The following is a 26,350-nucleotide window of genomic DNA, read 5'->3' on the forward strand; positions in this document are numbered from 1 at the left end:
AAGTGCTTTTAACATGTGCTTCAAAGCTAAGTTTGACTGGGAACCTCAAAGCTCAATAGCCTGCATCCACAGAAATTCACTGCAGCCTATGTAGTATTTTATGCGTCATTATTTATTCCAGTCCATCTTGCAAATACATGTTTGTGCTGCAATGTCATGCACAAACACAAACTATTAGATCCTTAAGATCAAACCTATGTCAAAATTGTTTCATTATTTTGGTCCATTGGAGTGTGGTAGGCCATCAAAGGCCACTACTAGAAACTCGGAATATTACATGAAATCGCTTGCTTGGCCAAAAATGGGTAAATGATGTAATTTGGTAAAAAACATTGAAAACTACAATTTTCATGTGTTGACTTTAGAATGAAAGCAATTTTACCTAAATTGCATGATATAGTACTGTCAGTAACAAGGAATCAAAAAAGGTGGTTATAATGGGTTTCAATTGGCCAAAAATGGTATAGTGTATATTATTGACATTATTAAGGAGCTGATGTTGAAAATTAAAAAATTAAAAAGATTAAAAAATCTGAAAAAAATACACACCTTTGGGAAGTTTCATTCCATTTGCATTAACAGAACGAAAATGGTTGAAAAAAGAAAAGTGAAGTGGCCACAAATGGCCAGGATAGAGCCCGGAGGGTTAAGGCTGCAGACCCTGAATTGGGATACAGCCAGAGAGTGACGGAATACTAGAAAGCACAGGGGCGGTCGGAGGGAAGACGAGCCCTGTGTGGATGCTCTTCAAGACCTCCAGCTGGGGCCTGAGAACCCCAGGGCCCGAACCTGGAACCCAGGATCAGACTGAGAAGAGGAAGCGTAGCTCACCAAGCCGCACATCGGGGACCCCGCTAGCCATGCAACCTACAACATGCGGGCAATACGCCAGACAGGGAGCTAGTGCTGCAGGCCAGAGAAGACTCACCCGCTGGCTGACGTATCAGACACAGCGAGTTCCGACTGGTGCGTAAACCTGCGAACCGCAGGCAATATGCCAGGGGCACACAGCCTGCAGGAGCAGAGACCAGTGAGACCTATTCCAGACTGCTGGGCACTGTGGTGGCTGTGATCAAGAAGGAAAAAAATGTAAGTAAATAAATGAATGAATTTACTTGGAAAAATTCAACTGAAGTTATAAGCAAGTGAATAAAGTTTTTTTTTTTTTTAAGTATATTGATGACATTTGTCATCAAATATTAGTGCAGAACAGGGTGAATCTTGGATTTGAATTTTGACTTTGTGATATTATTTGAATTTAATGTTTTTCAGCAGCAAAAGAATAAGAAGACTGACAAACAGGTGGAGGAAGAGAATGCCACAGAGGAGGCTCATCAGCCTCATATCAAAGACAGCTCCCATCCCATTTAAAAGGAATAAAAGTCTAATTTCATCAACTAGACTTTCGCCTTTGCTTCAGACATGAACATCAGACCATTTTCTCTGAATCCTCTGTGACTAAATGTCTCTGGATTTCTTCATTTGTGTGTGAGCGGTTTGTTCTTTAAAACTCCTCCACGATTACAGCAAGTGATGATCAAAGGTAAATATCCATCCATCCATTTTCTTTCACTTAGCCTTATCAGAGTTGTGAGGGGGGCTGAAGGCAATCCCAGCTACTAATGTAAATATATTTTAATGTATCCAAAGCTACAGCTCACACTCAAAATCAGATAAAACTTTCAACACTTTTCACGATATTATTCAGTTTATAAAACAGGAAAAATAAGAGAAAATAAAAACATAGAACACAATTTATTGTAACAACTTTTTATTATTTTTATTTAGTATTTTCCAGTGAAGGAAGCTGCAGATAATGGTTGTTAGTGCTACGTTAACCTGACACCTCGAGTTACAGGATACCTTTGCATTTCACTAAGAAAACGCTTCCTCTGCTTACAAAAGACAAACATCAAATAATTAACTTTTTCTTTAGAGTGTAAATCTAATAAGCGGCAGCCAAGAAGGTGCTTAAGGAGAATAACATCGCTTCCAGTCAACTTTCCCGGCCAGGCTGAGAGTGTACTGCAATGATGGAGCAGTGACGCAAGAAGCGACTACGGATATGGTGAAGAGAGGATTATCGGTAGACGTTGTGAAAGACGGGGCTACACTCTTGGATCAAATAAAACAGTGCGAACTAGTGCGAAGAAGAAACTGGGAAACACGTTTTTAAAAGCAGAGCTTCAAGGAGCATCTCCAGGCATTTAGGCACCGGGATGGCTGTGGGTAAATAGGCTGCTGCATAGTGAGCTGGACTCTACAGACCACTCTGCTTTTGGCCTCTGGGCCGAAGAGGGTACTCTTCCGCAAGTTGAGTGAGGAGCTTTTCCCTCACCAACTACAGCTAATATAGCGTTTATGCTTTTGGAAGTCAGCATGATTGCATGTCTTTGTTGTATTTGCTACACATGTTATCCCCCCCGGTGTACTTTTTGATTTCTTGGTATGTACAGAGGTTAAAATCGTATAATGTTGTACAATCCTGTCTCATAAGTAGGGCTGCTACAAACTATTATTTTGATAATCAACTAGTCACCGATTATTTTTGCGGTTAGTCGAGTAATCAGATCATGCATCCATTGGCCATAAAACGTGCAGCTTTTTGCATCAGCATGCATCTGCACTTATTAACTATCATTAGCTTACAGCTTGAAGTGTTTAAGGTGTGTGCTAACTAAAAAATAAAGACAAGCTAGTTTATTAAACTTTTAATGAAATTTGCAGATTGTCTCAGTAAACTCAGCCGTCTGCTCCTTGCTATCTACAACATAACAGGACATTGGAGTAAATTCTCGAGCATCTCACACTTCTGTTTAATCCGTTTTCTGTTTGATGTTTATTCAGCTGTGTGAAAACTATAACTTTAATCTCAGCCAAACCGATTTACTGAGGAACAAATAAAACACTGAAAAAAGCCAAATAATAACACTTTTAAGTTATCTGAGTGACTTATATATCATGATTAACCCGAGTAACGAAAGACCGCACTGGGTTTAAAAACTATTTGCCGGGAGTCCGGTGTTCCCCCCGGCTCTAGTGACTGTAATGTAAACAGCCTACAAGGATGCTGGCCCTGAATTTGGACAAAGCTATGATACTGGAGACAACTTCTTCTTCTTTGGCGTTTAACGGCAGCTGGCATCCTTGTAGATGCATTGCTGCCATCTTCTGTTTCAGTCTGTTATTACACTCTTAAATCCTAATTCTTGCGCCTCATCTTACAAAGCTTCAAATGACTTGCCGACTATTAAATTTGTTGTCGACGATTTTAATAGTCGACTAATCGTGGCAGCCCTACTCGTAAGTTAACTAAAGTAGTATCATATAATGTAAATGGATTAGGGAATCATTTTGAAAGAAGTAAAATTATGTCAAAATTAAAAAGAGAAGGAATAGAAGTTTCCCTTCCACAGGAATCTCACATACCACAGTTTGGGCATGAAAAACTTAGGAAATGGAAATTTAATCAGTATTCATCTTCTTGTACTCAGGTTTTCAAAGGAGGTGTTGTAATTCTAATATTAAGTAGGCTGAATTTTGAATGCATTCAAGAAATAAGATATAAGGAGGTGAGGTTTGTGCTAGTAAACAAACTTCCCCTTGGAGGGATACTTGGAGGGTATACTGACTACTCTTATTAGTATATTTGTGTTTTTGGTCAATTCTAAATAATAAAAAATGGAGTGTAAAATCACAGCATCAGTCAGTTCAGAACATTTCAGAGTAATCAGAGGATCATAGTCTGAATGATGTTCTGTCACATGACCTAAGGAGCATCTGCATGCCCATAACAAAACCATCCACTGTGACGAGAGCACGGAGCGAAGCGGACACGTTGACCAGCCTTACAGTTTTTCTTCATCACTCCATCCATAACAGAGAGAAAAGTCATTCTCACCGCTTTTGATGCAGTTCTTAAATCAGTTTGAGCATTTCCTCACAAACATTAGACTGTCTCATTGTTTTTATACACACTGCTTTTGTTTAGATCCATACTCGTGGTATTTGTTGCTGTGTTAATGCACTTCTCACTTGAATCTGACTTTTTTCAGTCATGGCTCTAGATCTCTCACTTCTCAGATTACTTTTTTCAGTCTTTCAATTTAATGTTTTCAGCAAGTTTGTTTGTGTGAAATATTGCCCCAGTTTCATGTTGTTAGCTGACAGGTGTGGCCCCCAGTTTCTCGCCTGTAACTGTAGCCCATCATCATCATCATCAAGGTCAGACATTTTTGCGCAACTTTTCCAAAGTAAGGAAGATTGAGAAAAAAAACCTGATGATTTCTTTAAAGGGATGCAAAAGGTTTTTGCACAAATGATTCAGATCAAAAGACTAAACTTTGCTCTACAAGGGTGTGATGTCCACTTACGAGGACATTATGCCACTGCTCTATTGAAATTTAAAACGAATGTCCTCATGTGGATCTCATTTTTCTCTGAAACAAAAATCAGGTTAAAAAAAACAAACAAAAAAAACATCTGGTAACTTTTTTAAATAGTTTTTAAATATGCATCAGGTCCCAATCAGCCCAAATATCAAAGAGAAATTAAAAATGCATGCATGGAAGAGTTCGGTCTTTAGGAGGTTAATGTCAGAATGAGCCAACTGTGGTTTATCTACAGACAGAAAAAAAAGACATACAAACTGTTTTGCTTCAAACTGGCTGAGGAGGTTTTAGTTTTATAAAGATCGCCAAAGCAGCAATCACAGCAAAGAGTGACAAAGCCGCCACCAGTCCAGCATGTCCTCTGCTGACTCCTGTGTGACCTGCAGGTGAGAAACAGGTGTGAGGTGTCAGCTGTCAGGTAGGTGATGAGTGAAGAACAGAACAGAATCCATTTCCTCTTCAAACTGCTGTCAGACATTATCTACTGCACTCTGATCACATCACTCAGACCAGCTGCTTTCTACAAAGTCTCATCAACAACATCTTTAGAAACAAACATCAACAACCAGGAAGCAGCTTCACCTCTGATCACACACACACTCAACTCTACTCACTCACCTGGAGGATCAACAACTCTCAGGCTGATGACACTGATAGGGTCAGTCTCCAGATGAGCTCTCTTCCTGCGGTTTGTTCTTCTCCTGAAGACACGACACTCGTATGTTCCTCTATCAGCAGTCGTGACACCCTTCAGAATCAAAGACACGTCTCCATCCTTCATCTCTCTGTCCTGCAGATCCACCCGGTTCTTAAAAGATGGATGCTGCTCTTCTGGATCAGGCTGCTCATCCCGATACAAAAGAACATAATCTTTTCCAAGGTCAGCTCTGCTCCACTCTACAACTGCCTTGGAATTGCTGTCGATGTTTGGAGCTCGACATGGCAGAATGACGTTCTGTCCAGCTGTGATGTTTATCTGAACTGAAAGAGGAAATAGAGCGGTCAAAAACAAAGTGCAATCATTCATTTCTGCAGCATTGATCACCACGAAGAGCTACAAATACAGATTTCTCCCCCTGAACACTTTCCTCTTACTCCCACTAGAGATGCAAACCAAGGAGCTCAGGAAGAAAAACAAGGCGGCAGGAGTGATGGGATGGCCAGCTGAGGCTTTTTGTACTTATGCCAGAATTATAATAAAGTTTCACATAAATCTCAAATCCACCTCCACAGTGACAAATACTTTTGTCATAGCCACATGTTGATAACGCCACTCTGAAACAACGAGGCGCAAAATTGTTGGACGATTCTAAACAAGGTTATTTTCTTATATACTCAACTATCAAAAATTAGGATCAACACATGTTTTAGAGAAATCCCTGTACAATCTGCACCAACTCTGTTTGCCAGATGTCACTTTGTCTACTCACTAGAGAAGATCGTGCACCATCATACAGGAACGACTTCCTGTGGACACAACAGGATGTTTGCTGAGATCTAAAAACAGCAACTGCAGTGAAAACAATCCAGAGTTTAATGACCATTAATGTGAGATCAGCTGAACTGAAATCACTGATACTTACAGATATATACCATTTTCATAAATATCTCTATTTTTATATATATATATAAATAAATAAATAAAAACACCCAGCACGCCCCTGCGGGCGGTTTATCCTTCAAGCTCGGGTCCTCTACCAGAGGCCTGGGAGCTTGAGGGTCCTGCGCAGTATCTTAGCTGTTCCCAGGACTGCGCTCTTCTGGACAGAGATCTCCGATGTTTTTCCCGGGATCTGCTGGAGCCACTCGCCTAGCTTGGGAGTCACTGCACCTAGTGCTCCGATTACCACGGGGACCACCGTTACCTTCACCGAGCTCTTCTCTGAGCCCTTGGTATTTCTCCAGCTTCTCGTGTTCCTTCTTCCTGATATTGCTGTCATGCTACATCGATCACTACGACCGTCTTCGTAGGTATTGTCCGTAGTGCTGCATTAACATCATCTAGCGGACCTTCTGAGGGTACTTCACGTAATCTTGGTAACCGGCTACGGGGGATCCAGGTTTCAAGCTTGGCCATGATCCTATTTTTCAGGTCAGTTCCTCTCGCACTCAACGATCCTTCTCCTATCGCACTTGGGGCTATGTACCCAATCTCGGGTGGGGGTGATGATATCTCCCCCCTGACCTGGCGTCCTGACTCCTCCTTGCCGTAGCATTTGTGTTGTACCTCATCAATCTCTAGCTGTGAGAGCAGTCCCTTCTTTCGAATGTTGGAACACTGAGCTACTAGTTGTTTCGCCGTCATTGTGGATGTTGGGTATCGAAGAATCCATAGGTCCCTCATCCTATTCATGTAGCCCCTTCCGCCGGGGTTACCCTGTTCTCGTCTCTTGCCCACCGATGCCTTCTTGTTCTAGTAGCCCACTTTTCAACTTTCCTCAACCTTGTTAATCCGGGCGACGTCCGAGCCGGCATGCCTTCATATTTATCTGTCTCGCTCATGTCTGCGGTAGGCTTACTTAGCATAGGAGGTCTAGCCTTAGGACCTTTACTGGATACAGACGCCCCAGGCAGGAATCGAACTTGCGATCCTCTGTTTCAAAGGCGTGTAGTCTAACCACTACGCTATCCAGGTGCTCATGTGAGACGGACAGTAGCTAACGTTAGCCTCTGCAGTACGTTTATTCGACTTATATATATCTCTATCTATCTATCTCTATATCTATATAGATATAGATATATACATATTAACATTCTATTATTCATGCCATGATTTATCTTAGTCTAATGGAGGAAGAGGTAGCAGGAAGGTTGCTGATTGGCTGTAGTTGATCCAAAGGCAACAGAAATGTTGAGAATATTTCTTTTTTTGTTTTTTTAACTTTAAAACATCATTAACAGTCAGCAGAGGTCGCAGCTGCTGGCATTGAGCTGGTTGTCAGAAAAGTAATGAAACTATCTGCAAGGATTTGGTTAATAAGTACTGACTAGCATCACTGTGGTCAAGATTCACATCAGCTTTAGCTGCTAACAGAAGCAGAAAAAAGCCCACCATTCAGCTGGGTCAGGTCACACTGACTGCACACAGCACTTACTTTCTTTCCCAAACTGCGATATGCTTATTAAGTAATGACCCTTTCAAAACAAAAGCTGCAATAGTGCTTCACATTAAAAGTGTAACACAAACAGCGGAACTAAGAAATAATACAATAACGTAACAGAAACAAGTGGAGCCTATCCAAAGAGGGCAGAGCAGGTCACAGTGTCACTGCCTGAAAAATGAAGCCTAAGTTTCTCCTGACTGGTTCTTGGTCCCTTGTGCCAGCACATGGACTTGTGAAATGCACTCAGCTGGTTTCACCGTGCAAAAACTGATAAGCAATAAGAGCTCAGAGCAATGTAGCTGCTTGACTGAGTATTTTGAGCACTCTCTCGGCCAATAATAACTGCTGCATGCTTTGCCTTTGTTTGAGCTCAGTGAGGCAGACGCACAACTACAGCTGTTTGTCAGCATGAAAATAAACATGCAAAGACAACTCACAAACCATAGCATGCAAAAAAAAAAAAACAAAAAAACCACCAATAAATATAACTGCGAGGAAGTCCGTATCGAACATGTCAACACCCACCAAAACAGGAAGTGTCTCATTTGATCAAAATATTAACACATCAGATAGAAAACAAGCAGAGTGCCTCTGTACAAACATGTAATGAAGATTTTATGAGCCAAACTAAAGTCTGAGCGAATGTCTTATTTAATTAATCATATTTATTTTCTGTATAAAGACTCATGCCTCAAACCAAAGGGAAAACATTTAAAATCTTCTGCAGTGTTTTTAAGTTTCCAGTTACACAAAAACAAAAATCTCCTTCACCAAACAAGGATTGATAAAACTGCCTCCAGAGACTCATCTGAGCTGGAATGAAATGGCACACTTCAGATATCCATAGCACTCTTTCATAAACACTCGTGCTGTAAACATGGTGCAGAGCTTCAGCAGTAAGCTGAGCCTCTGCAGACTCACCAGACTCTGTGACTGTGAGGTTGATGGAGTGTTTGAACTCTTTGACGACTCTCTCGCCATTTCTGATGCTGCTGGTTGTAATCTGACAATCGTATGTTCCTGTATCGCTGATGCTGACGTTTCTCAGAATCACAGTAACATCTCCGTCTTTCATGGATGAGTCTCTCAGCTGCACTCGGCCTTTAAAGGACTCATGCTGGTAGTTCTCGTACGAGCGCTGGTCTTGGAAGAAGAACACATAACCCTGTGAGATGAGCTCCGGCCTGCTCCACTCCAGCAGGGTGATGTGTGCATCTCTGGGACCCCAACACTGAAGAGTGGCAGCTTGTCCAGGCCTCACACAAACCTCTGTATGAATGAAAAACAAAGAGGAGAAAAAACCCAAACATTAATAGCATGTTATACTGCACGTGTTGGAAATCTGTGGACAGCGAGGAAGTACTGAGCAGAGGAAGTCTAAAACACATCAGTGGATTACTCAAAGTAATGGATACCTGCAGCTCTCCGACATGATACTCATGTCTCTATAAACGAACTTGCATTTTACTCTGTGAACTGTTCTTCAGTTATGAGTGTTGCAACAAACCCCAGCAGTGAATCTGCACTGACAAACCTTCAAGACCAGAGAGGAATCCTCTTCACGACCTGCTGCAAGTGTGTTTGTCAGTAATTAAACTCTGACGTTAAACAGAGGGCTTTTACTGCAAAGCAGGAGAAATGTACATGTAAATGTACACCGTGTTGTTAATAATGAGTTCATTCCTTTAATGTTGCAGCTGGAGAAAATGTACTCACTTGCATACTGCTTGGTAGCTTAAAGTATAATGATATACATTAGATTTGTTTTTTAAAACCTGCACAATTTTAAATTGACATTTTAAAATAAATGATATCGAGAACAAATTACATCTAATATAGAGTGGAGTAGTTTGGAAAACGAAAATATAGAAACACTTTAGTAAATTTGCAATACTGTCACTGTGTTCATCAAGATTTGCAGTGTCACACACCACTAGTTTGTGTTTTTGGCTTAGATGTTGTTTAAGAAATCCTGACACAGCCAAACAGGACCGCCACCGCCTGGCACCATGTTAGTATCACATCCATTCTTTTTGTTGCCAAATTCCTTCTGAACTCGCTCACATTTTCTTCCATCTACGGTATCAGACGAGCTGCAGCAGCTGTTTGCATTCCCGGAAGCGTGAAAATGCTGCAGTGTGTAGTTTCACTGTTTACATCCTTGATGGATGAGTCATTTCTTTTGGCAGCCTGTCAGTTCATGTTACCTCAAAACACAAGAAACTCACCTTTCAACGCAGAAGCCACCAACATCGGGAGGGAGAAGAAAACTACAACCGACGACATTTCTGCAGGTCGCCCAACGGTCGGCCCGCTGTTTGGTAGTGGTGGGCGGATCGATCCAAATATAGATGGCACATACAACCCCGATATTGGTAGCGAATCTATACTAATGTGACAGGATCAGTGGTTTACTTTGCTCTGTAAACTCTGTAAGGACATGTATCTCTGCAGGGACTTCCTCCAGTTGTTGTTTTCCTAATGTCACGTGACTCAGTGAGGACGGGCGAGAGGAGGAAGGAAATCCCTCACAAAGACCCCCCAGCAAAAAAGTACAGAATAACCGGGCAGCTTATGTAGTTTTTATTTTCCTTCTTTACCTCACTCTGTAACTAAATTTAATATAGTCTGTGACTACAACACAAGCATATAGGCCAATTTTGGTAGCGTCTGTTTCAACATCTGCCTGTCCCCACCCTCTTTGTCAGGGTGGGGACAGGCAGAGGATCTAAAGATCGAAGTTCAAAATAATTTAAAATCAGGACACAGACCCTGGTGCGAGTAATCCTCGCTGGCTTTTAAAATGACCGCAGCAGTTATAATAAGCAGCGATCCTGCTGAACCCTTATCAGTCAGGATTAAATGAGCTGCAGGACCTCTGAGTTAGACTGACTCAGTGTGAGCTTGGTGATCCTAACATACTGGACGCTGAGTGTAAATCTGCTATACTTCAGGTGATGCTGTTTGTTTGTGTAGCAGTACTCTGATCATAACGCTCTCACATGCTTATCATTTGCTGCTCGTTGCTCTTCTACAGTGACCACAGTGACAGTTGCATATTACAGCTCCGAGACTTAAAACTGCATGCACTGTTTGTTAGTTTATTGCTCCACCAAGTGAATACACGTAGAGCCCTGCACACAGTGTAACTTCAGTACTTCCTTTTTTCTCAACTGTGGGCAGGCTGCGCGTACAAATGCTAAAAGAAACAGCGAAGCTCAACTGACTTGAAACCAAAGCTGGTCACTGACGCCCTCTGCTGCTGCTGATCGGCTCTTAAAGCCAGGGGTGCAGTTTTTACCCAACGGATAAAATGCTGACTTACACTACACGATAAAACTATGAGATACCAGCATGAGATGGTCACATGAATATAAGGAAAGGTCGCTATTATATCTGAAACTGTGTTCCCAGAGTCAAGAAGTTCACTTTACGCGCACAAGCTGACTGTAATTCAGCTTCATTACCGCGAGAAGAAGCAGCTGAGCTGATACAGCACATCTCCCACAAACACGGTTCACAGTTTAAAGTGGAGAGAAACATCACGCAGTTCACAGCAGCCACATGAAAAGCGCAACACGTTAACCCTCCCTCACAAAATGAAGCCGCTGCTTCTTCAAATCGACGTCCGCCCACTACCAGAGGGAGCACGGAATAGAGCCCACAGCTTCACCAAGGTCATCCACAGACACGTGTAGAGCATGTGTGATGGTAAAGGATGAAGGCTGTTATAAGAAGTTGGAGCAGATACAAATGCCAGGAAGTCAACGTGGGATTTTCGGGGATTTGGTGTTGGTGCCATTGCGCTGAATAAAGAAATAAAAACTCACCTGTTAATTGTTTTTGGGCTTCAGGTGTAAGTTCTCCGCTCCGTTCTCACACCACTGTCGAGTTTATCTCCCGCTGTCCCGAGGTGGAGCTGAACTTTCCCCTTGTCGACCGGCTCGCCTTGGAGCCAGATCACACCAGCGCCAGCATGCCACACCATCTCCAGGTAGCCCGGTCAGGCGCCTCCGCAACCAGATAAGAAACTCCGAAGAAGGAAAACAACAAAAGAACAAATCCGTTCAGTTTAAAAAACAAAAAACAGAAGCTGTGATCCAAGACTAGAACGTCCTCCGAGAGACCGTTTTCACCAGGTTGCAGAGGAGTACCAACCTGCTCAGACCGGTAGCAGCAGCCTACAGCGGAAGATCCGCTGTAGCCCCTCCTCCAGCATCGACGACGATGGCACTTATAGATACACGTTATCGAGCCTCTGTCTCATGTATGAAATATTTTGACTTGTATTTTTATTTTTAAAGCCTACAGTGGCTGTTTTACTGCTGTATGTGTATGTTTTAATGACACCCAGCATACGACCCACGCTAAAGTTTGAACAATGAGAATCTGTCGTTTACAGGATGCGGGGATTTTCCTTTTTTTTTAAACATCAGCACTTTTGCTTCACGCGTGACTCCGCTTACTATCATGAACTGAGTGAAGGAGCACGTAGCAGCGATGCATTTATACAGTTTATATTTTGCATATTACTGACAGACGGAGGAAGAAAGTAGTTCCTACCAATCGTTTAGACACTTTCCACTGTGTCCCGTAAATCATAAACTAACAATTTACCCCAACGTTACTAAAACATCGATATTTTAATATGAGAATCAGACCTAGAACATAAATATCTCTTAGAATCGATATTTCAGTATTGATCCACACAACAGCTGCACAACACCCTTTAACAGCACCAAGGCTGTAGCTGAGAGGATAGAAAAGAAAATTTTCAATTTATTTATACAGCGCCAATTCACAACAGACACATCAAGGCACTTCATATTGTAAGGTAGACCATACAAAAACCCAAAAATCCTATAACCCCCTGTGGGCAAGCACTGTGGCAACAGTGGGAAGGAAAAACTTCCTTTTAACATGAAGAACCCCCTGGCAGATTCAGTGTTATGAAGGAAGGAAGGCTCAGAGTTTAAGTAGTCATCATCATGGGCTCATCCGATTAGAATGTGAATAAGCAGTCATCACTCATAGGCTTCTCCTTTTATTCTCAAAATCAATAAGGAAAGACACATGAATTGCCAGCGCTGAAAGAAAACAGATTTAAGTTACTCATTACCTTAAACAACGCATGAAATCAAAAACCCAAACAGAACCTCACCTCCACTGCCGCCCAGTGTGGGAGTGAAGAAAGAGTGAGCCAAAAGTGAATGCAGTCCTTATAAAACACGTGACAGGTGAGTTGTTACGGATTCAAATATTGGGGATGGAGACAAGAGGAAAAACCACAATAACAACACTGGTCCGGCCGGGTTGAGTCAAACGATGATTTTAATGATCACACGCTGGACACCGTACGCAGACAGCATCAGATCTCAAAATGGTGGAGCATTGATCAAACTCTTATAGCCTCTGGTGTCCCCACCTTATCATAAAAGCCTAAACATTCACATGCTTTCTCTCACACAGCGCCTAAGCTACGACCTTGGCTCCCCGTTTATCTGCTCCTGCTGAGATGGGGCAGAAAACTCCAGTATGTTCTGTTCTCTTCTAATCAGACAAATAAGGCGATGACTTTCTGCGAACAGTATTTCTTATAACTCAGCAGTATAATGCATCATAAAACAATATCATTCATTCACAATAAATCAGCAGTCTAATGTAATGCAAAGCAGTTTAACAAATGCAATAGTTATCAGCTTCTTCTAATTCAGGAGAATAATGCAAACTAGAACTACATAATAATTCACAATCTTTAATTAGGGGTCTAACATGGCAATTAAGGACAAGCACCACACCCAATCAAAGGTGAGAACTAAACAAGGTGCATCTGGTGAAGTGAGTGGATGTGCTAGGATGTGCTAAAAGGTGGGTCTTTACAACAACCAGGATCGGGAATAGGGCTCAGGACAGGATAAAAGACACGCTGTAAAGGTCTTTTATCTTTCAGAAGACAAAGGAAATTTGGGAAGGTTTAAACATATAAATTACATAACATAATAAGATATCATAGATGGATGGATGTTTATATCAGGGTTTACAAATGAGAATTCTGGGCATTCTTCCAGAACCACATTTGAGGTTAGACACTAATGCGGATGAGAAAGCTGGGAGGTGGTGAACCCCTGTTGCAGGGTTGAGGGGACAGTGCTAATATAAATTCCTTAGGAAATAATAAAGTATTCTGACTCTGATACCTACAGCACCTCTGTTAGTATCCTTGCTTGCTAACTTGACATTTACATTTTTAAAGTGTTTACACTTTCCATCATGTTGGCATTTTGATTTCTTTTTTTTCTGTAGATATTTACACCTACAGTAGCAATAACAACAACAAGAAGTCCACATAAAAGAACTAATATAACAGGAAAAGATGTATCCTTGTCTCCTCCATCCTTGGGGTTGATGGAGTGCTTGAACTCGCTGACGACTCTCTTGCCACTGCTTGTCCTGCTGGTTGTAATCTCACACTTGTATATACCCGTATCACTGATGCTGACTCAACAGTTTCAGAACACTCTGCTGTGCAAGTCTGCAGTTTGTGTTGTAATACAAACCTCATTTTGTTTCTGTTTTATCAACACAAAGACCTCTGAAGGGTTCAGGAGAGATGGGATCCCTGTAAAATTTGAAGAAAACATGATCAGCTCTGACTTCCTGTACAAGTAAAGATGTGCTGATCTGTAAGTTTCAGCAAAGGCTTTTTGTTGTTGACACAAAGAGTTGATGAGCTGCAGCCGTGTCTTCGGATCCAGACAGTGAGCTGTCAGCTGCTTTTATTTAAGAAGCAAAGGACATAACATGAATAACAAGAGCTGCAAATTTCCCACTTCCACTCTGCTTTAAAATAGCAGCTACTGTTATAAAACAAATGTTTAGGGACATTTTTAAAAAGTGGGGATTGCAAAGAGCTCTTAGTGCGTAGCTGGGTTATGCAGCATGGGTGTGAGGAGGAAGTGTTATAGGTGGTGGAAATGATCACAATTGAGCAGGAAAAGTCACCATAACCAGATGTTATCACTCTAAAACGATTAGTTTTTACCTTTACAAATTTCTAAAGTAGTCCTGTAAATCTGTGTTCTCATCCAGACTGAGATTTGATCTGTTTTGGAGACAACAAAGCAAAACTAAGCTGTCCACAGGATGGACTTTAGGAACTGACATTTAGGAACACTTCAGTCACTGTTAAAGGAAATATTTCAAATACTTTCTGTTAGCAGCATCACCCATGAAAATTCATTTCTATTGAAAATGAACAGAACAGATTCTTAGACTGCAGAACTAAGATAAAGATCGAGGGGAAGGAAGTCCACAAATGCAGAGAAAATCACTCATGTGGAAACCACCAAACACACCTCCTCCCTGTTCAAATCTAGATGTGCCTTCATGCACTCATTTTCATTCTATGATGAAATCGGATGTGTCTCAACACACTCAAAAACATTTCAGTTTAATTCAGTTTTTTCTGTAGAATTTATACATCGCCAAACAGTTGCTTCAAGTCACTTTTAAACACATTTGAGATGAATGAACAGTTCAATTCAATTTTATTTATACAACGGCAAATCACAACAACAGCCACCTCGAGGTGCTTTATATTGTAAGTTAGACACTACAATAATACATACAGAGGAAAATTCCTTAGGCGTTAATAAAGTATTGTGACTCTGATATCCACAGCAAGGCTGTTAGTATCATCGCTTGCTAACATGACATTGCTGTAAGTTGTAACTGTGATTACAGGATCAGAGAAGAGAAATGCTACACAAAGTAATAATTACACAGTTTAATTAACATCAACAACGACACTGAAGTAAAGCGAATTACAGTAATCCAGTTGAGATAAGATGAACGCATGGATTGCTCATTTGAGGTTTTAAAGGATAAAAATGACGTCACGTTGGATAGAAGCCTTAATTTTAAAAAGGACCACTGAACAACTGAAATTATTAGTTTTTCTCAAAACAGATCTGGGACAGATCTGACACATTTCATGCCAGCTGTTCACTTTCCATCATGTTGGTATGATTTGGGTTTTTGATGATTGATTTTTTTTTCCTGTAGATATTTACAGCTACAGTAACAATAACCATAACACCAAGGAGTCCGCACGTCACAATGAACATAATAACAAAAGAAGATATATCCTTGTCTACTCCATCCTTGTGTCCTCTTTCTTTGGATTGTCCTTCTGTGAAACCTGCAGAGAAAAATCAAAACAAAGGTTTGAGGACTCTGGTACCAGGCAGACTAAAAATAGCTCTTGTTTTACATTTTGAAATCTCTGTAACATTCGGTAGAGGTGATGTCAAAGCTGCTGGCAGTGAGCTGGATGCCAGAAAAGTAAGTAGTGAATGTGTCTGCAGCCGTTTGGTTAATAACTGTAGGGTAGCATCTCTGTGCTCATGTTTCATACCATGTTTCTAACACAAATGGAAAAATACCATTCAGCAGCTTTAGATTGACTTTTTCAAACTGCTGCATCACATACAAGCAGAAGGAAAATGAGCCCACTGTTGGAGCCTGCTGTAAGGATTTCATGAGGCACTGCTTTTACCATACACGGACAGAGAACCACTCTGAGCATGGAAAAAGCCAACATCATACCTCTGAGGTGTGAAGAATGCCCTTATAAACGGCTGTGCAGTAAGCTCAACCTCTACAAACTCACCTGTGTCTGTGACTGTGAGGTTGATGGAGTGTTTGAACTCTTTGACGACTCTCTCGCCATTTCTGATGCTGCTGGTTGTAATCTCACACTCATATGTTCCTGTATCGCTGACCCTGACGTTCCTCAAAATCACAGAAATGTCTCCATCCTTCATGGATGAGTCTCTCAGCTGCACTCGGCCTTTAAAGGACTCGTGCTGGTAGTTCTCGTACGAGCGCTGGTCTTGGAAGAAGAACACATAACCCTGTGAGATGAGCTCCGGCCTGCTCCACTCCAGCAGGGTGACGTGTGCATCTCTGGGACCCCAACACTGAAGAGTGGCATCTTGTCCAGGCCCCACTCGGAGCTCTGTGTCCAGAAAAAAGAAAGAGGAGAAAAACCCCCAAAACATTAACAGCGTGTTATATTGCACATCATGGACATGCATTATGCAGAAGAACACGTTGGACTCCATTTCTACCACTTATACTTCAGCAGACAGTCACAACCTGAGACCTCTGACAGCAGCACTATGGATCACAGCAAGTACTGAACTGTTCTTGAGTTGTAGCAGGTAGAAGGTCAAAGTTTACAGTGTCACAATAATGGCTCTCATCTTGTGAGGTCACCATGGTAACCTGGTATGAAGCAGCAAAAACAATACTTGAATAAATATTTAAGTGACAGTTGCAATCCAACTTCAAAAACAAAACTTGGGAGCTTCCAAATGTGGTTAAAGTGCCTAAAGTAATAAAACTATTAATTATTAACAAATAGTATACATGTTTCATTAATGTGTCTATTGCTTTAATGTTACAGCGGGAGAGGACTGCACTGACTCACATACTGCTTGGCAGCTTGATCTATAACAGTAAAGAGTCATATTTAATCATTTTTGTTTTAAATTTGCAAAATATTAAGTCAAACAAGCTTTAAAATAAATTGTGTTAAGAAAAGTACAATATTTGCATTCAAGCTTTCTAGATTTAATATGTATTCATGATTTCACACTCTTTAATCAGTACATTTTAAAATCATCCTCACCCTCTGAACAACCTCTGAATCATGACTTTGACTTTATACTGCCGTCGATGCTGTATCCTACAACACATTTTGCTGAGATGACGTCACCAGATGCAGTGAAGAACATTTTCGGTTGAAAAAAGAAAGGTTTTGCTGTGACATGTGAGAGCAGCAGCTGCTACACAGACAGCGGGGTCTCCTCTTCTATGTAACCGCAGCATTATATACAGGAGAGGAACAGAAACTAAAGTGTCATCTCAATATCAGTACAAACATTGGTATCAACATTGTCGATATTTGGATTTGTACACCTTTCATGCCACTGTTGTGAGATTTCCACTAACCTGTATTGATGTCCTCTTCATTGCAAATTGTGTCTGTCTGAAATGTGCTTTATAAGCTAATCATTTCTGTTTGTGGTGATGACGCCCAGTACAGTCAAACCGTGAAGTAAAAGTAACATTTTATTCCATCTTTGGCATCAGATCAATTACTCATACCAGCTCCTAACATTTTTATCGATGCAACTGTGCAGTGCATGCACACACTGCAACATAACAACATCATGTATGCACTGCACAGTATTATTAATCATGCATTGTTTACTACCATCAAGCAGTGCCCACTTTCTTTAGCAAAGGTTGAGTCATTTCCTCCACTGCTAGTTCGTCCTGTCTCTAAACGCATGAACTCACCTTTCAATCCAGAAGCCAGTAAGACGTGAAGGGAGAAGAAGACCACAACTGACGACATTTTTGCAGACATTAAACGAGAAGAGGCGCGCACTGTTAGATGGAAGTTGTTTTGTTTTGAAAGGGAAGTACTTTTGGTTTCATTTTTGACATGTCGCTTATGTAAGCTTGTACAGCTTAATCACATTCTCTTAGTTCCTGGATCAAACTCCTGTTTATCACCACAGTCACGCTTTATATAACTAATTTTTGAAATGATGCTTTCTTATTGCTAGCCTAGAATACATTAAGGTCAGCTGATTGCATGCAGGTCCCTGAACAAAGAGTGTAACTTCGGGACTTCCTGTTTTTTTGTTTACTGCCTGTGAGCAGTGTTTGGCGCCATCACTCTAAAGGAAAAAACACATAAAGAAAGTACTACAAACTCTCATAACAAACTACTTTAAATAACCTCAAATACAAGTTTTAAAAAAAGAACAGAAAAGTCGTGATCTTTGGAGATCTTTGGAGATCTTTGGAGCAAGCTCCCTTCCCTCACAGAGGGAAACAAAACAACTGCATTAGGGCCAAGCAAGGCCCCAATGCAGTAAAGCTACTTTTGTTGTGATTTGGTGCTATATAAATAAAATTGAATAAAATTGAATTGAATTCTGTTCAGGACGCCTCAACAGCCAGATTTTTTTTTAAAAATCCATCCAGAAAAAATAAAAGTGTGTTTTTTTTTATCCCTCTCCTACAAGAAACAACACTGTAGCGTTGTTATTATTATATTATTATTATTATTATTATTATTATTTTCGTTCTTATTTTAATTAGAAAGAGCTGTGCTGATTTTTAATGCAAATAAATTCCTCAAAGAATACAAGACAGATATAAACACCCCCCCCCCCCCCCCCAAAAAAAAAAAAAACCCCCCAACAACTAAAAACTGGCTTTTATTCTTTCAGTTTCAGTTTGTTGCTTTAATAAACCTTATGATTCACGTCTCAGGTTAAAACTGAAAGGTCAAAGGACTTTTTTCCATTAGAATTGAATGGGAATTGCTGATTTGCTGTCGGTGCCGTTGCGCCAAGTAAAGGAATAAAAGAACCAAATAGAAACTCACCCATTCACTGTTTTTGGGCTCCAGGTTGCTCTCATGTGTCTCAGACAAGTGTCTGGTTTCTCTCGCTCCCCCGGGATGTGGCTGAATGTTTTCCCTGTCAAGCTGCTCGCTGCCTCTGATCGCAGAGGAGTTTTGTCCATTCATTCTGCTCGGGACGCCTCGACAGCCAGATTGAAAACTCCATCCACAAAAAAATAAAGGTGTAAATCCATCTTAAGTGGCAACAAACACAAACTTTGATCCATGACCGAAACATGACTATTTTTTTAGAGAAGTGCGTCTGTAAGTACCACGTCTGTAAAAGCGCTTCAGTGACTCTTTTGCTACAGAGCTCCCCTACTGGCTGTGACGATGAAGACATCCAAGCTTCGTTCAGACTACAAACGACAGGAAGTCGCATTTATTGTGACAACAACAAAATATTTGATTAACCTTCCAGGACCTGGCGTCCTTATATGTGGGCATCACATTTTGGGTTATTTAGACCAAAACACTCAATTTTGCTCTACAACTGCCTCATATCCACTTACAAGGACATTATGTTGCTATTGTTCTATCGCAATTTTAAACGAATATCCTCACATGTGGCTCTCATTTCTCTTAGAAACGAAAGATCAGGTAAAAAAAAAAATCTAGTAATTCTTTGTTTTTACATTCATCGAGCCCCAATGTGCCCAAATATCAAAGATAAATTAAAATGCATGCTGTGGAAGAGTTCGGGTCTTAGGAAGTTAAAAACAACAAACACTGAAAATAAGGATGTTTTTTTAGAAAGAAATAAAATTCCAGCTCTCACAGCTGTGTAGCCTACATGTGGTGTTTTTACTGCAAAGAAACACGTGTTTCTGTGTGGATCTCTTTCCGCTTTGCTTAACTTTGAAAAATATTTTTTAGACAAGCAGGTGACACAATTGTGCCGTGGAGCCGTATTAAAAAAAAGATTATTATTATCAATCTTATTTTAACTAGAGAGAGCCTTCATATCATGATGTTTAATGCAAATACAACCCTCAAAGAATGCAGGATAGATGTAAATGCAATAAATAAATAAACTAAACTAAATAAAACTGTCACTTTCAGTTCGTTACTGTAATAAACCTCATGATTTACATCTTATCTTAAAACTAAAAGGTCAAAGGACTTTTTTCCCCCTAGAAGTGCTGCAGAGAAACCACAGACCCCCCAAACTTTGCTACCAAGAGGAAGGAGGAGGGTTCAAGGGCTGCAGTGGAACAAAACGATCTCAGATCTGTGTGACACGATGGGACGAACACCTCTGTTGTGGCTGCTCTGTAAGTACCGCATGCTCTTTTTTGAAACCTTAGTATGTGATGTGTATATTTAAGATATTTTGGCTCCAGTGGGTTGAAGCCACAGGTATTTGCTTTTACTTAAGACTTCAAACCTGTGTTAATAACAAAAGGGAAAAGGGTGTAACAGTAAATCTAGTTACACAGTATAAAAGGAAGTACAGGTGGATGCTTCAGGTGCTTTAATCCAGCTGGGTTTTTTGTGTTTCAGGTGAAATTTTAAGAGCTTCACGCTTTCACGTCACTAAATTAGTTAAAAACTCAGATTTAGTGGTCGATGGTGCAGATAAACTACAGCGGTGTTAAACTGCATCCTCACCTCCCCCTACAGAGCACATCCTGTTTATCAGTCTGACATTCAGCTTGAGGTCACTGCCCCACAGGTCGAGTGGATATTTAGTATTTAAACCAAAAACACATGAAAATCTATTCACTCTTTATCTCTTGGGTTTCCTTTCAGTCCTGATGTCGCTGCTCAGCTGGGCAACAAACCACGGTGAGGGAACTTTTTTTTTATGACAAATAAAAGACAATAAAACACCAACTCCCAAAAAGTAGCACAACAATGGAGACAGATCAGGTTCAATGTGTGTCTCTGAGAAATGAAACAGGCCGAAAAAGCTGTGATGATGCTTTAAAAATGTCCTCCTTTATTAATGTTTTTTTTAATATATATATATATATATATATATATATATATATATATATATATATATATATATATATATATATATATATATATATATATATATATATATACAGCATATATAAATAAATATAAAAACTATCTCTATATTCTATTTTCTAATTCTAATTTCTACTATGCAAATTTCTGTCGGTGTTCTGCCACTGGAAACTGAATTTCCCAGAGGAATCTACCTGAGGGATTAATAAAGTTTTATCGATCTAGCAAAAGAGTTCCAGACTTTATATTAAGAGTTTTCTGAGTTTCACCAAACTTTATAACTTTTCAGTAAAAAAGAGGGAAGAGGTGAAGGGGTTAGTTATGTGTTCTCTGTAGACTAGTCCCTAAATAGTAGTTAATGATTTTAAAATGAGCAGAAAGGAACAGATTCTTAAACATAAAGTGATTTAAATGTTTAAATCCTAATAAAAACCTACTTAAAAATAAGAGGACTAAAGGGTGGATGATATAAAACGCAACCATCAATGTTTGCTTTTTAATGAGGCTTTCTTGGTCCTGTGACACACGACGAGCACACGGCTACCAGCAGCTCAATTTCTCGAAGGAAGGAATGAAAATAAATAATGTAAAAAGTAAATGAATCTGTTAAGTTTTTACCTGCAGACAGATTGCAAATCTCTGTTTAACTTGGAGAGAAAATGTTGTTCGTTTCCTGATATCCTGTCTTTAATGGTTAATATTCATAATAGATACCACGAGGTCAGTGTATGCACAAGTAATCCCTGTGAGATTAAAGCTCAGAATGCAGACTGACATGTTTAGACTTTTGTATCTGTATGATATCATAGAACGACATCTCTAAAAAGTTATTTCATGATACCTGGGCAGGATTTTAGGAGATTATCTTTTGCATGAGCTAAACTCCTGGATCATTTTCTGCCCTCATCTGAAACACACCAACAAAGATTCTGCTGGTTTCTTTGTGAAAAAGCTTTTCCTCACGTTTTGCTTTATTTTAATCATCTCTCCTCACAGCTCGTCTGACTGTGAGTACCAGCAGCTCTCAGTTCTTTAAAGGAGACTTTGTGTCTCTGAGCTGTGAGGAGGACGACAGCTCTGCTGGATGGACTCTGAGGAGAAACACAAGCAAGGGAAACAGGACTCAGTGTGGAGATGAGTTTGGAAGATTAGACGGTATTTTATGCATCATCAACCACATTGTCCTACTGGACAGTGGGGTTTACTGGTGTGAGTCCAGAGAGGGTCCCATCAGTAACATGGTTAACCTGACAGTCACTGGTAAGCTGAGTGTGTGGAGTTAGTGTTGATGAAGCTGTGTGTAAATGGATGAAATGCTGTAGTTTGTCTCTGTGTTGAGGTGGATCAGTGATCCTGCAGAGTCCTGTCCTCCCTGTGATGGAGGGAGATGACGTCACTCTGCTCTGTAAAACAAAGACCACTCCCTCCAACCTCCCAGCTGCTTTCTATAAAGATGGCTCCCTCATCAGGAAGCAGCCTACAGGTCACATGACCATCCAGCATGTTTCCAGGTCTGATGAAGGCCTCTACAAGTGTGACATCAGCGCTCATGGAGAGTCTCCATCCAGCTGGATCACTGTCACAGGTGAAGCTTCAGTTTCTTTTACAGACTCTATACCCAAAGTGAGTCAAACTGACCACATCGATTTGTATTTCTTAGTAGATGCAGGTTCTCCCACCTCTCCTCCTCCATCAGCCTCCGCTTCCTCCTTCTACTCCTCGTTTTCCTCTCCTCCTCTCTCTGTGATGGTGTCTGTTCCCTCCATAACTGGGTTGCTCCTGCTGGTCATACTGCTTCTAGTGCTGAGACGATGCATCCAGGGAAAAGCTGGAGGTGAGACACATTCTGCGCTTTATGATGACACATCAAACCACTGTTTTTTTTAAACAAATCACCTAAAAAAAATCAATAAATTATAATCTCCATTTTTGTGTTTCTGGCACTTTGAGCCTCACTTCTACAGCCCACATCTCCAACAGTCAGAGCTCACACTAACATCATCTAAGTGGAAACAGCAAACACAATCGCTTTCTTTAAAAGCTGCAACATGCTGCACGTGTTATTTCCACACATCTGTCTCTGTGAGGACCAGTTTGAGCCACAGACCATTTACATTATTAACTGAGGCTTGAATAAGGCTTATTATGACTAAGCTACACGCACTTCTTGTGCATCGATTTCTACAATAGAATTTTATGATTAATGTCATGAACATTTGCACACTGTACACAGTTTGGTTATTTTTTCTTGTGTGTGTGAAATTAGATATTGTATGTGAGACTTGTTGTAAAAGAAAATAAAACAATTTAGATTTTTTTTATATTTCATCTTCACCCAACTTTATTCTGACTGCAGTCTTCTCTTCATTTTTCATTTTAAACACATTCGCCTTCTTATAAATATTAATCGTGATTAATTAAATTGTGCATCGATTTCTACAATAGCATTTTATGATTAATGTCATATTTGAATATATACATTTGTACACTGTACACAGTTTGGTTAGTTTTTCCAGTGTGTGTGAAGTGAGAAGTTGTGGTCAAAGAAAGCTGATGCGGGCGGTTCAGTCCAGTTTCCTGTTTTTTGAAAGAAAAGACAGAAACACTTTTAAAAAAAAATTAACTTTATTCTGACCGCAGTCTTTTCTTCACTTTGCATTTTAAACATATTTCGCCTTCTTTCAAATATTAATCTTGCTGAATCAGCAGCATTTACAGCTCTGCTATTAATGGAAAATCTTTGCATTTGATTTTGCAGAGAGAGCAACAGCTGCCACCTCTTCATCAGTGGGAAGAACATCTGCAGATGAACGAAATGGGTCAAAGATGATGAGAGGTAAAGGACAGCATTAATCCTCTCGTGTTTCGACATGAGGCTCTGTGAGGTGCATGGCTGGTTTTTCATCAGGTCAGGTTGATCAGTTTGTAAATTGCTCGCACATAAGGGACAAAGACTTCACTCCATCATTAAAAATCTCCTGTATTAAAGATGTTGAACCAGAGCCAGAAAGAGTGAGGTCTTGTGCTTCTCACATTAAAGCAGGCTTATTATTCTTATTTCTAGCTCCATGTTTTCATTTTTGGATTACACTAGTGTAGTTTGGAATATTTACAGGTTATAATGATCTTTGGTGCAGCACTTCTGTAACTACTGCCACATGCTAGTCAGGTCAGGTTAAATTTGGAAAAAAAAAAGACTTTCACACTTTTGCAAAGTGTTTACTTTACATGATGCATTGTGTAAGACTTACATCATTGTGCCAAGTGAGCGGCTCTGTGGTCATTAGGTTTCCTGTTTTGAGAGCTAAACCGAGCAGAGGTGTTAAGGTTGCTGCATGTTAAAGACAGCCTGTGCTGTGGCCTCACATTTGCCGCTGTTGTTCCTGGAATGTCAAACTTTTTCTCACCATAAAACACAGGTTCTGGGTCAGTCACCTGACTTTGTCATGTTTTGCAGAGAGCGATCCAGCGGCAGTTTACTCTTCAGTGCACAGGACACCTGAGATCAGCTACGCACAGATCCCCATCAAGACGAACTGCAGACAGAGAGGTACAGCTGTGAAATTCTCTGAGTGGTCAGTAAGACTGGAACAGCTCTTTAGTCGATGCCTCTTATTTAATTTTTTATTTTATTGCAAATCAGAGATGCTCCAGCTGAAGGTTGATAATGACGTGCGATGGAAACAGGGGCGACATATAATTCAGCAAAGCATCAGTTCTGTCATTCAAAAACAAAAGATCTGACTACTACTAAGACATATTTATATATTTCAATATTAATTATTAGAATTCTGAGATTCATTTATCTATATTTGTGTAAAACAGTTTTGTGGATATCCTCTTTGTAATAAACAGAGGTGGTGTGTGTTTTTTTTGTCATGTTTATCTAAACTTTCGGTAATCTGTGTGTTTGTGTTCAGATCTTCCACCAGAGCCAGCCGTCATCTACTCCTCACTGAAGCAGACCCACACACCTTCACCACAGCTTAACCAGTCTAACCAGTGACGTCCAGCTGGCTGCCAAACACATCCCTGCACTCCTCTCTATATTATATATTATTTATTTAATCATATTCTGTGTGTGTTTACAGTTGTACAGCTGCACTGGACCAGTTTGAATGTAGAGGTCAGGATGAAATGGAAAGTTTAATTTTCACTTTAATAAAACATCTTACAAAGCAGTTTCCTGGTCATTGAACACACCTGTGCAACATCAGCCAATCACAGATTCAAAAAGGGAAATTGTTTCTTCACGTGAATCCAGAGTCAACAGACTCTGGAAACAGCTGCAGCACATCAGCAGGCATCATTTCATTTTATTCTTCAAAGAGAAGAAACTCGCCTAGAATCATTTTAAGGAGTGGTATCATCCTCAGAAGTCTCTTGAAGTCTCGCTTAAAGGACACTTTACTTTTTGTTTTGTGTGTCTCAAATAAACTGAGAGCAGTTCAGCTCTGTGGAGATGCTGTGCTAGAGGGTGAACGTGGGAATGTCATCGAGACGTAAACGGTTGTCTTTGAAACTGGCTTCACAGGTTGTTGTGAAAGTGATGCACTGTGTAAACGTTTTGAGTGAGTGAGCAGCTCTTTGGTCATTTACTTTCTTATTTTGAAAACTAAACTCAGTCAGCAGAGGTGTCGAAGTCGCTTTTCAAATCCACATTTTCCATCACGTGACTTTGTCTAGTTTTGCAGGGAGCGATCCAGCTGCAGTTTATTCTTCAGGGCACAGAACAAGTGAGGTCAGTTATGGATGAACTGTAGATGCACAAATGAAAAAGGCTCCGATCTCAGCCTGCAGCAGCAGAAACAATGAACAGACATGAAAACAGGAGACAGTTACAGCACATTAGTCAGTGAGGTCATAAGGAGGTGACTTCTATGTTTTGTTTAGTTTCTTTTTTACATTATCATACATAAATGTTTCAGGCCATAAAGCACATTTTAATATTAGACTAAGAAAACCAGATTGAATGCAGACGATTTCATTTATTAAGGATTGAAAGCTGTCCAACCCTACAGGCCCCTGTGTGAGACTGACTGCAACCTGGTGTTAAATTGTGAATTAACTGGGATTAACCACATTTTATTTTGGAAAGCTGAGTTTAATTTCACTACATCCACACTCAGGCCAGACTACTGCCAGACCCGCTGGATCAGGAAATCATTTAAATAGAACTCGTCTGACAAAGTAAAGCAGGCTGCAGACATGATGATGATCTAATGAAATAGCCGAGAAACCAAATCACTGACAACTATCAGTCTGGAAAGTGTTAGAAAGGCATCTCTAAGGTTTTGGGACCAATATGAGAGCCGTCGTCCACAAGCCTGTGGAAACAGGAGTGACACATCCACGGCTCATTCAGCAGGTCACAAAAGAACCCAGAACAA

General features: G+C 40.4%; 3 protein-coding genes across 5 annotated transcripts; 1 reads left to right on the forward strand and 2 right to left on the reverse strand.

Moving 5' to 3' along the window:
- Positions 1–1,772: 1,772 nt before the first annotated feature.
- LOC146673511 (matrix remodeling-associated protein 8-like) lies at positions 1,773–10,123 on the reverse strand. Its single transcript, XM_085401887.1, has 4 exons — positions 9,724–10,123; positions 8,417–8,764; positions 5,010–5,372; positions 1,773–4,771 (listed from the first exon to the last, which is right to left on the reverse strand). The coding sequence occupies exons 1-4, from the start codon at positions 9,779–9,781 to the stop codon at positions 4,659–4,661; spliced, it is 882 nt and encodes a 293-aa protein (XP_085258013.1). The 5' UTR covers positions 9,782–10,123; the 3' UTR covers positions 1,773–4,658.
- A 4,939-nt stretch (positions 10,124–15,062) lies between these two features.
- On the reverse strand, positions 15,063–19,671 carry LOC146673512 (uncharacterized). 2 transcript variants are annotated; one of them, XM_085401965.1, is made up of 3 exons: positions 18,966–19,671; positions 16,167–16,514; positions 15,063–15,695 (listed from the first exon to the last, which is right to left on the reverse strand). In XM_085401965.1, the coding sequence occupies exons 1-3, from the start codon at positions 18,967–18,969 to the stop codon at positions 15,487–15,489; spliced, it is 561 nt and encodes a 186-aa protein (XP_085258091.1). In that variant the 5' UTR covers positions 18,970–19,671; the 3' UTR covers positions 15,063–15,486. The 2 variants fall into 2 exon arrangements, with proteins under 2 accessions (XP_085258091.1, XP_085258090.1); XM_085401964.1 differs by lacking the exon at positions 18,966–19,671 and adding an exon at positions 17,864–18,110.
- A 472-nt stretch (positions 19,672–20,143) lies between these two features.
- LOC146673513 (sialoadhesin-like) lies at positions 20,144–25,575 on the forward strand. Of its 2 annotated transcripts, none has more exons than XM_085401828.1 (8): positions 20,144–20,257; positions 20,736–20,771; positions 21,957–22,220; positions 22,300–22,545; positions 22,621–22,794; positions 23,719–23,796; positions 24,418–24,510; positions 24,881–25,575. In XM_085401828.1, the coding sequence occupies exons 1-8, from the start codon at positions 20,227–20,229 to the stop codon at positions 24,964–24,966; spliced, it is 1,008 nt and encodes a 335-aa protein (XP_085257954.1). In that variant the 5' UTR covers positions 20,144–20,226; the 3' UTR covers positions 24,967–25,575. The 2 variants fall into 2 exon arrangements, with proteins under 2 accessions (XP_085257954.1, XP_085257955.1); XM_085401829.1 differs by having other exon boundaries at positions 22,624–22,794.
- The last annotated feature ends 775 nt before the right edge of the window (positions 25,576–26,350 follow it).

This window comes from Rhamphochromis longiceps, linkage group LG3 (genome assembly GCF_057381845.1).
Source record: "Rhamphochromis longiceps isolate RC_006_pf linkage group LG3, R_longiceps_female_GT1.1, whole genome shotgun sequence".
Lineage (NCBI taxonomy): Eukaryota > Metazoa > Chordata > Actinopteri > Cichliformes > Cichlidae > Rhamphochromis > Rhamphochromis longiceps.